The 14,961-nt window shown below is 44.6% G+C and overlaps 1 protein-coding gene across 2 annotated transcripts in view; it reads right to left on the bottom strand.

Moving 5' to 3' along the window:
* Positions 1-14,961, bottom strand: part of LOC122541325 (complement C4-A-like) — a 155,384-nt gene that overhangs the window by 102,749 nt on the left and 37,674 nt on the right. For both annotated transcript variants that reach the window (XM_043677991.1, XM_043677992.1), the window contains exons 12-16: positions 12,719-12,907; positions 12,255-12,449; positions 9,093-9,242; positions 7,970-8,096; positions 1,345-1,416 (exon numbers count right to left, since the gene is read on the bottom strand). In XM_043677991.1, the coding sequence (XP_043533926.1) occupies positions 1,345-1,416; positions 7,970-8,096; positions 9,093-9,242; positions 12,255-12,449; positions 12,719-12,907 (733 nt within the window). The remainder of the gene's footprint in view (positions 1-1,344; positions 1,417-7,969; positions 8,097-9,092; positions 9,243-12,254; positions 12,450-12,718; positions 12,908-14,961) is intronic.

Here is a 14,961-nt window from a genome sequence, read left to right as displayed (position 1 = left end):
CAAACTATCCCTGCATTCCCCCTTGTCTGCAGGTTCACTGGTGAGGTTGGGGCTGGAGCAGAGGGAGTGGAGGGCTACAATTTGCAAGGGTGAGAGGTTGGAGTGGGTAGTAGGAGGAGGTGTGTGTGAGTTGGCACTTGGCTTCAGCAGCGTAGAGGTCAGTGCACCAAACTATCCCTGCATTCCCCCTTGTCCGCAGGTTCACTGGTGAGGTTGGGGCTGGAGCAGAGGGAGTGAAGGGCTGCAATTTGCAAGGGTGAGAGGTTGGAGTGGGTGAGGGAGGTGGACAGGTTGATGTGGTCAATGTCATGGCGACAGTTGGAAATGAAGAGATTGGAGGCAGGAGAAGGGGTACTCGGACAGTAAAATACAAACAGTCTGTTAAATGCTTATGTGCTAAGATTGCTGCAGATTCATCTGAATATTGATCTGGGGCAAACTGACTGGTATCAAACTGGTCACCCATTATGCACCATCTTACCATTATACTTCTCACAAATTAATGGAAGGGGATATACAAACTTCGAGCCTGCTCCATCATTCAACATGAGCATGGCTGACAATCCAATTCAGTAGCCCGTTCCCACTTTCACCCCATATCCTTTGATCCCTTAACCGTAAGATTAGATTCCCTGCAGCATGGAAAAAGGTCCTTCGGCCGAACAAATCCACACCAACCCTCCGAGGAGTAACCCACCCAGACACATTTCCCTACATTTATCCATGACTAATGCACTTCACACTCTGGACAATTTAGCATGGCCAATTCACCTGGCCTGCACATCTATGGACTGTGGGAGGAAACTGGAGCAGCCGGAGGAAACCCACGCAGATACAAGGAGAACGTGCAAACTCCACACAGACAGTCACCCGAGGCTGAGATCAACCCCAGCTCCCTGGCGCTGTGAGGAAGCAATGCTAACCAGTGAGCCACTGAGCTCCAGGAACTATAAGGACTACATCTAACTCCTTCTTGAAAGCATTTAATGTTTTGGACTCAACCACTTTCTATAGTAGCAAACGCCACTGGGTCAACACTCTCTGAGCGAAGTAATTTCTCCTGATCTCAGTTCTAAATGGTCTACCCCACAATCCTAGACTGTGATGCCTGGTTCTGGAGTCCTCGGTCATTGGGAACGTACATAATGTGTAGCAATTCACCAAGAGTTGCTTTTCATCTGTTTTGCCATCTGTTGTTAAAACAAATCCATCTCCAATGATGTTTCACTCAAAGGTTCAGTGTGCTTCAGCTTCTAAGCTATAACCTACATACATTCCATAGCAAACCTGCTCTTAAATGTTTCTTTTAAATTTCATATGTTGAAAATATAAGTGCATTCTTACATTTTCCCATGTACTGTTGTTGAATGTCCAATGATCTTTTCTTCCTTTCGTTATCTTTTTTGCAGGAATACCCTGGAAGGATTAATGAAAAAATAAAGGAGACATCATCTGAATTGCTTATGTTGGTAGTGACCACAGATGCGACATTAAAAAGAAATATTAATATTTGTAACTCAGTTGTGAAATAAGACACCTTTTCGACTCATGGTGCATATGAGTATCTCTCGTATCAGCTTATCAATCCCAGTCAGCATCTGGAGAGAGATAATGGTTACCTGTTTCGTTCCTCAGCTACGTTCACCGAGAATGAAATGAAAATATAGTTCTTAGACTGAAGGGTTTTGGGGGGAGCGGGGAGGTGGGTGGGAAGTGGGAAGAGGGTGCTGAGTAGGATGATCAGCCATGATTGTATTGAATGGTGGAGCAGGTTCAAAGGGCAGTGGATTCCTCCCCAAATAGGTCAGCCGGAAAGGTTACATCAACTAAGAGTTGCTCAAATTCCTTCATCTCTGACACTCCAGTCTCGTCTGGCTGTCTCGTCTCCTCTTCACTGACCCCTGACCCTGTGAACCACTCAAACCTGAGGTTGACAACCATCAGTTTCCTCCCTGAGGCAAGGCAGCCCACTCATCCCTATGACAGATTCTTCTATGGACCATATCCCAGCCAATTCCACCCCGATCTGATATCACCCCTTGCCCTGCCAGACCCCTCTGCTCCTAAAAGCTGCCCTATCTACTCTGCCAGCTCGCATCCTATCCAATTTGCCTCCTTATGTATCCTGTTGTCCTATCTACCTTTTCCAGCCTCCCCATCTTGCTACCTCACCCACCATGCCATCCAACTGGCATTACCACACTCTCTGGCATGTCATCATCCCACCCTTTCCTGCAGTACCCCACTCAACAAACCAGACACTGACACCCACCTGGCCACACTTGCCCCTTTGTCACCCTGTTCCCTTACCAACTTGCTCTCCCTCCCCGTTCCTTGCATCCATACCCACTTGTCTGAATCACGTCTGCTCACCAACACATTGAACACAGTAGGCAGATGTTTGGCCAAGCCAGCCCATGCGTCTCCTTAAAAGAATGATCTATTTGTCCTGAGACCATAGGAACAGGAAGAGGCCATTCAGCCCCTCGGGCCTATTCCACTATTTAAGGGGATCATGGTTAATGCAATATTCCTTCCCTGTCCCTTTGCCCCTAACCCTTGATTACCTCCTGGTCAAGAATCTATGTAACTTGGCCTTAAATACACACAAGGACTCTGTCCCCACTGCTCTCTGTGGCAAGGAGTTCCAAATACTCACAGCGCTCTGTTTGCTTTCTTCCCTGCAAGTTGTCTTTTATCACAGATATGTGTGCACTTCCCATTTAAAATTTAAATGCAATAAATATACAATACCCTTTCAGTCAATGCATCTGAAATCGTGAAAACTCATGATTATCAGAAAATTCTCTCCATACCAGTGCTCTCACATTGTGCTACTAATCCTTTAGCAAACTTCTCAAACCTGCACCTTTTGGTTCCCAGGCAAAAAACCTTCTGTTATTGCTTAGTTTCTCACCATCTAGGGAGGCATGGTGGCTCAGTGGTCAGCACTGCTGCCTCCCAGTGCCAGGGACCTGGGTTCGATTCCAGCCTCGAGCCGCTGTCTGTGTGGAGTTTGCACATTCTCCCTGTGTTTCCTCTGGGTATTCCGGTTTCCCCCACATAGTCCAAACATATGCTGATTAGGGTGGATTGGCGATGCTAAATTGCCCATAGTGTCCAGGGACGTGTAAGCAGAGTGGATTGGCCATAGGAAATATGAGGATGGGGTAGTTCTGAACAGAATGCTCTTTTGAGGGTCAGTGTAGACTCAACGGGCTGAATAGCCTCCATCTGTTCAATGGGGATTCTGTGATCTACTACGAACATAGCCTTTATTAGAAAATGCATACTTTGTAAAGATTGGAGGGGAAGACTGGTCCTATTGGCGGCAGTGTCAAGAATTGGAAGGGAAATAGCAGAAGAGCCCATCTATGGTTGCCAATAAATAAGAAAATAAAATATCTTGGTGTGGTAAGTGGCTTCAATTGGAAGATATCCCCTGCGAGTGGGGTTAAGGCAGAGACAACCTTTGCTGGAGAATCCCTGACTACATGTTGGAACACTGGAAGGCCGTTCAGACCATTGAGTCTGCTTCACCATTCAATGGTTGATATGATCATCCTTAGCTCTGCTTGCCCAGCGTTTCTCCAAAGGCCTCAATTTCCCTACTGGTTAGAAATCTATCTCAGGCTTCAATCTACTTCATGTCCCAGCCTCAATAACTCTCTGCATTAAAGAATTCCACAGGTCCACCACCCTTACCTCTGTCTTAACATCAAAGAATCCTGCCAGCCCAGATATAATCTGTACCGACTTCTTCTGTCAGGCAGAAGATACAGAAGCTTAAATACATGCATCAATAGGTTCAAGAACAGCTTCTTCCCTGCTGTCATTAGGCTTCTGAATGGACCTCTCAAATTTCAAATGTAATATTGATATTGCACTATCTCTGCGGCCATAACTTTATATTCCTTGCTGTGTTCAATCAGAGAATCCCCAGTGTGGGGGCAAGCCATTTGGCCTAATGAGTCCAAACCAACCCTCCGAACAGCATTCCACTCAGACCCACCTCCCCCAGTCTAGCCCTGTAACCCTGTCTTCCGCATGGCTAACCCACCTAGCCTGCACATCCCTGGACACTATGGGACAATTTAGCATGGCCAGTCCACCCAGTCTGCCCATCTTTGGACTGTGGGAGGAAACCAGAGCAAATTGGCATGTGGAGAATGGACAAACTCCTCTCAGACAATTGTCATAGGGTGGAACCGAATGTGGGTCCTTGGTGCTCTGATGTAGTGATGCTTATCACTGAGCCACTGTGCCACCCAGAGTTGTATCAGCTGTGCTATTGTATATTATTCCTGCAGTTTCATAACTTTTTTCCAACTGGGGGGATAGGGTGACAGAAACAAATGGGAAGGGAGGGACTGCAGAGTTTTGGATGATTTCCAGTCTCTCAAATGTCAAGGTCTCATCGCATGGTGGAGACTTTGAGTCGAAGCAATTGGAGTCCCTCAAAGGACTGGGTGTGTCCTAATGAACTGGAGTTATGGTTGGTGAAATTTCACTTAAAGGAGCAGAAGCGGGTGCAAAGAAGATTTTATGGATTCTAAAGTCAGCAATCAAGAGGTCATCGTTATTCCCAAGGGGTGATCAAACATAGACTTAATGTGGGAATCCAGTATGAATGGCCTTCTGTCCGAGGTGCTCCCATGTATAAAGACAAAACAATTTGTATGGCCATTGCTTTTACTTACAGGACAGCATGGGGAATTGTAATATTCTCACGGCGTTGGCGCTGACCACCCCTCGATTCAGGAGCAGACCATTCAGCCCTTCAAGCCTGCTCCACCATTCAATAAAGTCACAACTGAGCCAGTTCTGTTTCAACGTTTCAATTTGATTACCGCTCATTCTTCTGAACTCTAATGGATGCAGACTCAATTTGTTCAACCCTTCATCAACAGATAAGCCCTTTAACCCAGAAGTGAGTTGAATCCCCTCGTTCAACTAAGAAGACTTAGACTGTACACTGTATTCTCCTGTCAGTACTGCCCTGTAAAAGCACAGTAAAGCTTATTCACTGGAACATTGCATTCCCCATACAGCAAACAATGTGCCATTTCCCTTTCTAAGCACTTGCATAATAATACACGTTCCAGGACACACAGATCAGTCTATTACCAACCCTCTGAAGTTCTGCAACCCTTCTCCACTTAAATATGATTTGGAGATTCTGATGTTGGACTGGGGTGGACAAAGTTAAAAATCACACAACACCAGGTTATCGTCTAACACCTGATGAAGGAGCAGTGCTCCGAAAGCTAGTGCTTCCAATTAAAACCGGTTGGACTATAACTTGGTGTTGTGTGATTTTTAACTCCATTTAAGTAAGCTACTTTTGTAGTTTTCTCACCAAACTATGGTTAAGTTCGTACGCTCCCACAGTACTTTCCATCCATCAAATGTTTGACCACTCACTCACTTAATTTATCTATATCTCTTTGTAGATTCTCTACCTGCTTTCACAACTTAGTTTCATAAAAGATTTTATGTCATTACATGGCATCATACATTGATTTGCTTCTTACAATTTATTAACGTAGGTTATGAAGATAGGAAATAGAAACTGAAATAGACCCTTTGGTTCATCAAACCAATTCAATAAGATCATGACTCTTCTGTTTCTGTTTCAAATTCCACATTTCCAACTGCCCCAGGTACTTTCAATTCCTTTTAGTGAGGGAATCTTTTTTACTTCACTCTTACCTTGTCTTATGAAGAAAGGGAGCTAGGGCTTTTCTCATTGGAGCGAAGAAGAGTGAGAATTGACCTGATAGAAGTTTACAAGATGATGAAATACATAGACAGAGTAGATCACCAAAGACTTTTTTTCCAGGGTGGAAATGGTTATCACGAGGGGGCATAATTTTAAGGTGACTGGAGGAAGGTTTAGGGTAGATGTCAGAGGTAGATTCTTTACACAGAGTGTGGTGGGTGCATGGAATGCACTGCCAGCGGTGATAGTAGAGTCAGAGACATTAGGGACATTTAAGTGACTCTTGGATAGGCACATGGAAGATAGTACAATGAAGAGCGTGTAGGTTAGTTTGACATTAGAGTCGGATAAAAGGTCAGTACAACATCAAGGGCCGAAGGGCCTGTACTGTGGTGTATTGTTCTATGTTTTATGTTTGAAATCACGGTATGATCTTTGCGTGTTTTGATCTGCCTGCACTGCACACAAAACAAAACTCTTCATTGCACTTCACCATGTTTGACAATAATAAATCAAGTCAAATCAAAAGGGTGACCCCTTATACTGAGATTCCACCCTCTGGTCTGAAACTGACCCATAAGAGGTAAAAACCTCTCCAAATCTACCCTGTCAAACTCCCTAATCATCTCAAACGTTTCAATAAGATCTTCCCTCAATCTTCTAAACACCTAAGAGTACAATCCTAAACTAGGTAAAAAACATGTGTTGTGACTTAGATAGTAAGGAGACGAGGGGGGAATAGGGGATGAGCCGGGATGATCTGGCAGTGGGCTGACATGGAGGCAATGGGTGAAATGGCCTCCTTCTACGCTACAACTTGCATCTATTCCATGACTCATAAATAATCCTGGTAAATCTGATCCTGAAAGGGACAATCTCAGTTTCTTTATGCACTTGGAACATTTGGTCTTGAGAATTCTTGTACTAGTGTCCAAGGTCTCCTCAGTATTCTCTCTAACACCTTAGCATCTTTGCAAGTGTGTAGTGACCAGAATTCTAGCTGAGACTTTCAGAATCGCTTTGTCACTGATTCTGAGGCATATGAGCCAACCTGGGGTTTCTCCTCCAGGCGTCCACTTGCATAGCAAGGATTTAAATAATCGATTTTGTTTTACAATTACAGATCATGACAGATCAAGTTGTCTTGCTCCATGCCACACCCGCAAATGTTTGCGTAATGAGTCTTAAATCTTCAACCATGGATTTCCAAGCAAAGTAAATCTGTGGGAACATTAGAACATTAGAACATAGAACAATACAGTGCAGAACAAGCCCTTTGGCACTTGATGTTGTATCGACCTGTGAACTATTCTCAGCTCATTCCCCCTACACTACCCCATCATGGTCCTTGTGCTTATCCAAAGATTGTTTAAAACTGACTAGGTGGCTGAGTTAACTTCATTGGAGGTAGGACATTCCATGCCCTTACCACTGTCTGAGTAAAGAACCTGCCTCTAACATCTGTCTTAAATCTATCACACCTCAATTTGTAGTCCTGCCCCCTCATACAAGCTGACGTCATCATTCTAGGAAAAAGACTCTCACTGTCTACCTTATCTAATCCTCTGATCATCTTGTATGTCTATATCAAATCCCCTCTTAGCCTTCTTTTTTCCAATGAGAACAGACCCAAGTCTCTCAGCCTTTCCTCATAAGACCTTCCCTCCAGACCAGGCAACATCCTGGTCAATCTCCTCTGCACCTTTTCCAATGCTTCCACATCCTTCCCGAAATATGGCGACCAGAACGGCACACAATATTCCAAGTGTGGCCGTACTAGCGTTTTGTATAGTTGCAGCATGATATTGCTGTTCCGGAACTCAATCCCTCTACCAATGAAACCTAACACACCATATGCTTTCTTAACAACACTATCAGCCTGGGTGGCAACTTTTAGGGATCTATGCACATGGACTCCAAGATCCCTCTGCACATTCACACTACCAAGAATCTTTCCATTGACCCAGTACTCTGCCATCCTGTTGTTCTTCCCAAAGTGCATCACCTCAAATTGAGCTGCATTGAACTCAATTTGCCATCTTTCAGCTCAATTCTGCAGTTTATCCATGTCCCCCCTGCATCCTGTGGCATTCTTCCAAACTGTCCACTACATGTTTAACTGATAACTTGGATCAGTTTTCAAGGCTGTTGCTGACCACCATGTTGTGCTGTAGTTTGTTATTTTCACATGCGATGACAATGTATCGCGAGCTGGAATTTCACATTTTTTCTGCTTTGTTAGCTTACCATTCCGAATTACCGATGTTCCAGCATTGGAAATAAATGTCAGCCCGGCATCCATGAAAACACCAACACTATCAGCACCACCTCCAAAAGTGCATCCAAGGTCATAAGAATTCATCTCTTCAAAGACCTGTTCAGAAAAATAAAATGCTAATTTTGGACATTATAAGTCAGAAATCTTACCAATGCTGGGCTTTGGCTCACCTCATTAATAACTTGTGATTGCTGGATGTAAGATGAAGGTAAAACTGCCACCATCATTAGAGACAACTGCCAGTCAGTTAACTTAAGGGTCACCGTACTTGAGATGAGGAGAGAGGTTGAGAAAGAGACCCCTTCATGATAACCTCAGCCATCATAGGAATTGAACCCACACTGTTGGCACTTTCCTGTATTATGGACCAGCAACCCAGCCAACTGAGCTAACCAGTACTTTAAAAGCAGCTCACTTAACATTGCACCTTATGACTATCAAGATGTTAGAAGACACAACAGATGCACCTTTGTATTATTGCCTTGGGCAGCACATGCTCCAATGGTCAGTTTCAATGCTGGCAATTTCAGGTTGAGACTTTGAGGAGAAAGTGAGGTCTGCAGATGCTGGAGAAGGGCTTATACCCAAAATATCGATTCTCCTGTTCCTTGGATGCTGACTGACCTGCTGTGCTTTACCAGCAACACATTTTCAGCTCAGGTTGAGACTTTCCCAATTACCATGCCAAAAGAGTCAATTGGCATTTATGAAGATGCTCCATAGCCATTTTATGGGCATGGCATCTGTGTGGGTGACACTGGAAGGCGAATCGTCTCAAAAGCCACCAGCATGCACAAAAATAACATCTTGGACAAATTCACTCTCTGGGATCGCTAATCGTTCATCTCAGCACAATGTAACAATACTGCTGTTTCCTAAACGTACCATTCTGTCACAGTGCTGTTCAGTAAAACAAAACTGAAACACAAAGAAAAGGCTGATGCACCCAAAAAATAATGCATTGTTATCATCTGCACACTGGAGGGTATTTTAACTGGATACAATGAGGGTTGAGGTTTCTCTTGTTCAATGACAAGGTTTTCAGGAACAAAAATCCAAATGCTGCAGAACCACCGAGTGCATCTCACTTACTTTGGCAGGTTTGAGTTTATTCTTGCTGTTGAGAATATAGACTGCTTTATCCACGATGCCCAGGGAAAGTTCTCCTCTGTCTTCAGTTTTAAGGTGCAGTTTGACCATTGATCCTGGACCGTATTGTTTGGGCATATCTTTTATTGTAATCTGGGGTAAAACAACAGGATAACACTGGATTATCGGGGAATGAACAGCGCAATTTTCTGGAATTCTCCACATTCCCCCAACCCCCCCCACGCCAAATCCAGCTCAACTGCTCGACACCATCTCCACTGTCCACTTCCTCTCCCTTCAGATTTGAGCCTCAAAACTTTGCAGGGTGAAATCATTGCTTTTTGCGAAGTCTCCTCAGCTAATCTGGATACTGGCTGAGAAAAGAAACCAAGAAGACGCTCTTGTGACTTATGCCCATTTAATGGAACTTTCATTATCGAGTCATAGAGTTGTACAGCATGGAAGCAGACCTTTCAGTCCAACTCATCCATGCCGACGAGATATCCTAAACTAATCTAGTCCCATTTGCTAGCACTTGGCCCATATCCCTCTAAATCCTTCCTATCATACGATGCCCTTTCTATACTGTCATTATATCAGCCTCCACCAGTTTCTCTGGCAGCTCATTCCGTACATGTATCTCCTGCTGCGTGAAAAAACTGCCCCTTTTGTCCCATTTAAATCCTTCCCATCTCACCTTAACCCTATGCCTTTTAGTTTTGGACTTGCCTACCTTCGCTATTCACCTTCTCCATGCCCCTCACGAGCTCTATAAGGTCACCCTTCAGCCTCTAACACTCCAGTGATTATAGCCCCAGCCTATTCAGCCTCTCCTTATAGCTCAAACTCTCCAAACCTGGCAACATCCTTGTAAATCTTTTCAGAACCCTTTCAAGTCTCACAACATCCCTCCTATAGCAGGGAGAGCAGAACTGAATGCAGCATTCGAAAAGTGGTCCAACCAACGTCCTGTACAGCGCAACATGGCCTCCCAATCCCTGTACCGATTACACGTGTAGGCAAGGATCTCTGTCTACTATCTCTGTCTGCATTGCGTGTAGGTATTTTCTATTTGTTCTATTCAGAGATACACACCTCTGGAGCAGGTAGGACTTCAACCTAAACCCCCTGAGGGTAGAACTGATGATTGAACCCATCCTACCTATTCTGTGATCTACTCCTCTCACAGCATTGCCCCTTGCAACTAATGTCCACTGCAAAGCCCAACACAAGGCTGGTATGTTGCAAAATCTCTTTGGACTCTCCAACTGCGGTGGAAGAGACGCCAAAACAAACATGGTAACGTCTACATGAATGCTTTTGTCATTTCTGAAGGGTTTTCAATGAAGCTGAAAGAGTGTAGCAAGTCACTAGAACCACTATGTCCCAGATGCAAAGAAGAAAAGTATTTGGAAACAGCAATAACGAGCCCACATCAAAAGTATATTGGTAGCATTCCTAACTCTGAGTCAGGAAGCCCAGATTCAATTCCCACCTGCTCCAAAGTGCTGTAATCTAAACCAATGCATCATATAATATCTGCTGCTGGGAGTTTGTGTGGCACAGTGGTAAAGTCTCTGCCTCTGAGTTGGGAGGCCCAAAGCCCACCTGCCCTGGTGGTGTATTATAACATCCCTGAACAGGTCAGTTAGGAAAATGTCCACGGGAGAACCATGAAATCATACTAGCGCGCATTCCCCACGTTCAGTCACTATTCTTCCCTGGCTCGTTTAAACTCGAGGAAATATAGTTTCTATGCAAGCAGCAGTCTAACAAAAGCAATGGAAAAACGGAAAGGCATGTGCTACCAAAGTTCAGCAACATTGATACAATTGGTGTTCGTGGCCCGTGTTAAACCAATGGTGAGCTCGCTTCCTATTCATTCTATCAAATAAACAAATATCAAAACAAATTGAAGCAAACAGGGATTATAAACACCATTATTGCCACCTCCAGCAGGACGTCACCATCAGACACATATTCCCCTCCCACCCTTGTCAGTCTGCTGCAGGGACCATTCCCTCTGGGATAGCCTGGTCCGTACCTCCCCCATTCCCAAGACCTCCCCACAGATCTATACCACCTTCCCCTGCAATTGCAGAAGATGGAGCACTTGTCGTTTTCCTTCCTCCCACCTCAACATCCAAGGCCTCAGATATACCCTCCAGGTGGAGCAGCAATTTCGCTGCACTTTGCTCAATCTAGTCTTTCGCTGCTCCCCTACAGCGGGGAGACAAAATGCGGTCTGGGTGACTGATTTGCGGGTCACCCACATAAAAGATCCTCAGCTTCCAGTTGGCTGCCACTCCAACACACTGCCCTGTTCCCTGGCCAACATGTCCATCTCAGGTTCGCTGCAGTGCTCCAGCGAAACTGGAAGGACAACACCTCATTCTCCGCTTGAGATCATTGCAGCACTTGATGTCGAGTTCAATAATTTTCGAGCCTTAGGCACCTTCTTCCATGTTCTTTACCCATCTTGCTTCTCCAGACCCTGTAAATAACATGGGCTGCTTTCAGCATAGCCAACCTATTCTCATCCATCAATGGTCCTCATTATCAGCTTTTTTCTCTCCCAGACTTGCTATCATTTACCTCTTTGTCTGCCTATCTGCTGCTCTCTCTCTCTCTCTCTCTCTCTCTCTCGGCACTGTCTTGGCCTATCCACTCATTTCCTTTTCTTCCCCCATCCCCTTATCTATGGCACACACACTAACCATTTCCTAGTTACAATCAGTTCTGAGGAAGGGTCACTGGACCCAAAATATTAACTCTTCTTTTCTTCACAGATGCTGACTTTCTGCAACAATTTCTGTTTTGGCAAAGTTCCATAAAATGGGGATGGGGGACTTTAAAAGTGCTTCCCTATCAATTAAAAAATGCAGAATGACATAGATATGGCTTTTCTTTTCCTGTTAGTATGTAATTTCTTCCTCAACGTTTGGATTTGTCCTTCTTAAACAGTCGTTGTCCTGTCATTTAATCTTGCACTATAGTATTGCTGTATGCAGGCAATGTTGCTAAAATCTATTGAGATATTTTGGGGATGAACATACAATATTGGTCACTTTCACTACTGTCCATTAGAGTAAATGGAATAAGGTTGAGGTCTCCTCCTCCACCCCTTATTCAGATCAGGTCACACATTATTGTCAATACTCCCACCTTGCCTTCACAGACATCCTGCACATCGATCCAGGCTGAATTGGCCACTATCTCTGGACTGCCCCCGATATTGGCATAATAGTAGAAGACCAGCCGGAATGCGGGAACCATGGTGGTACTCAGATCAATTGGGAGTTTTACGAAATCCGCTTTCTGAATTCTATCCATCTTAAGAACTTTGCCCTTGCTGATGATCTGCGGGGGCGTGAACACATTGTCAGAACATGCAGAGGCAATGATCTTACAATCTATCTGTGCACATGGATGGTGACTATGTATATGTAAATTCATGTCTGATTCCATTTCGCAACTGCAGACATTGGATCTGTGATGGCCAATACCTTCATTATCAAGAAAGGAGTGATTAAAAATATAAGTTAATTAGTTTGCTCATAATCGTGACAATGTTTATATTACCATGCCACCTGAATTCTTGTGAAATCACTGTGTTGGAATGTACTCACCATGTAGTAGTAATATTTGCCATCGAGATCACCATGAAAACTGTCCGTTCTTACTTCTGCAAAAATTGAGCGACTCGGATCTATCACACCTCGTGGCACACTGACGTAGAGATATCTCTTGCTAGTGGAACGGTAAATGCTCACAGTTTTGTTTGCTTCAACGGCTTCTGTTCCATGCCCAGCTATTACCTGGCAGAACAAGACACACATTGTGTTATTCAAGCCTTAGTCACTCAGTAGCTGCTGACGTGATCAGACAAATGAGCATTTCTCTTTGAAGATCTTGTTGATTAGCATCTTATATATATCGGCTGAAAAGGTCAAAGTGTTTCGATTGGGGTGGGGGGGGTCTCCGTTAGCCGGTTGGCTGGACATCTGGTTTTGGATGCAGGACCATGCGAACAGCATGGGCTTCAGTCCACACACCAGTTGAGGTTACCAGGAAAGACTCTCCTCCTCAACTGATTCTTAACTGCCTTGTTGGTAATTAGGAATGGGCAATAGATGAATGAATGGGAACAGCTACACTCAGTTACACAGGCTGTTCACAATGGCGGATTTTGGCTGGATAGACTGATGCAACGGAGGCTGAGGGCTGACCTTCTGAAGCTTTATAAGATCACGAGGGGCATAGGTAAGGTGATTAGCCAAATTCTTTTCTCTGGGGGTGGGTTCAAGACTAGGGGCATATTTTTGAGGTGAGAGATTAGATTAGATTAGATTCCCTACAGTGTGGAAACAGGCCCTTTGACCCAACAGTCCATACCAACCCTCCGTAGAGTAACCCACCCAGACCCATTTCCCTCTGACGAATGCACCAAACACTATGGGGCAATTTAGCGTGGCCAATTCACCTGACCTGCACATCTTTGGACTGTGGGCGGAAACCGGAGCACCCGGAGGAAACCCACGCAGACATGGGGAGAACGTACAAACTCCACACAGACAGTCACCTGAGGCTGGAATCGAAGCCTTGACCTCTCATTTCAAAATGACATGAAAGGCAACCTTTTTTAAACAGGCGGTAGTTCATGCATGCAATGAGCTTCCTCTGGAAGTGGTGGATGCGGGTACAGGTACAACGTTTAAAAGACATTTGGATAAGTTTGTGAATAAGAAATGTTTGGAGGGACATGGATCAAGCGCAGGCAGGTGGGACTAGTTCAGTTTGGGTGCATGGTTGGCTTGGATTAGTTGGACCGAAGGGTCTGTTTATATGGTGTATGACTCTTTGACACCATGACTGTGACTGTCCCTTCACCTGTGGGATGGTGACTCTCAGGTTAAAGTTACTTCCAGTCCAAAGATAGAGCAGCCCTATGGTGTGGTAGGACTTTGGTGATCAATATATTGCAAACATCACATGCAGTAATGATGCACAGAATTTAATGTACTCCTATGATAGACAATGTTCCAGACTTTACCTGCCTATTGATAGTTGGACCTGAATAGTGAGCAATGCAGTATGAGATCAAGCCATTAGGAATCTCCACTCGGAGCAAAGCAAGCACAAAACTCTGCTCCGTATTTGACAAAAAATGCACTTCCCAGAAAGGTTACACTATCACATGTATGCTTCAAAACATGACCCCAACCCCAATAATGTTCGAATCTTAACACCTTTTTCCATCAACTTTACCCAGCCCAGCTCTCTAGGCCCTGTAAATAACATGGGCTGCTTTCAGCACAGCCAACTCCTTTTCACCCATGAATGATCCCCATTATCAGAAGATAGGAATTAGGAACAGGAGTAGGCCATTCTGTCCATTGAGCTGTCTGTGTCATTAAATTAAAATGAAGTGTTCACCTGCTGAAGTGACAGCACATGACCATGTCCTAGCAAAACAGCAAAGGAAATGGTGACCATGATCCCACAAACAATGGATCAGATCGAAGCTCTGCAACCCTGCCACATCTAATCATGATTGGCTGGGAAATGTTAAATAAGTACGTCTGTATTCAATGATGGGGGAGTTCAGAATATCAGGGTAATAGACATGGCTGAAACATTCGGAATCCATCTCCGACCAGAAGCGCCGAGTGGATGATCCATCTTGGTATCCTCCTGAGGTCCACAGCTGTGTCTTCGGCCAGTTTGATTGACTCCACATGATGTGGGTACACATGGTCACAGCAAAGACCAAGATCCCTGATAAATTCTTCGAGGAGAAAGTGAGGACTGCAGATGCTGGAGATCAGAGCTGAAAATGTGTTGCTGGAAAAGCGCAGCAGGTCAGGCAGCA

Source organism: Chiloscyllium plagiosum, chromosome 37 (assembly GCF_004010195.1).
Source record: "Chiloscyllium plagiosum isolate BGI_BamShark_2017 chromosome 37, ASM401019v2, whole genome shotgun sequence".
NCBI classification, from domain to species: Eukaryota; Metazoa; Chordata; class Chondrichthyes; order Orectolobiformes; family Hemiscylliidae; genus Chiloscyllium; species Chiloscyllium plagiosum.
Note: the sequence above shows the minus strand (reverse complement) of the source record. Positions and strands in the feature narration are given on the sequence as shown.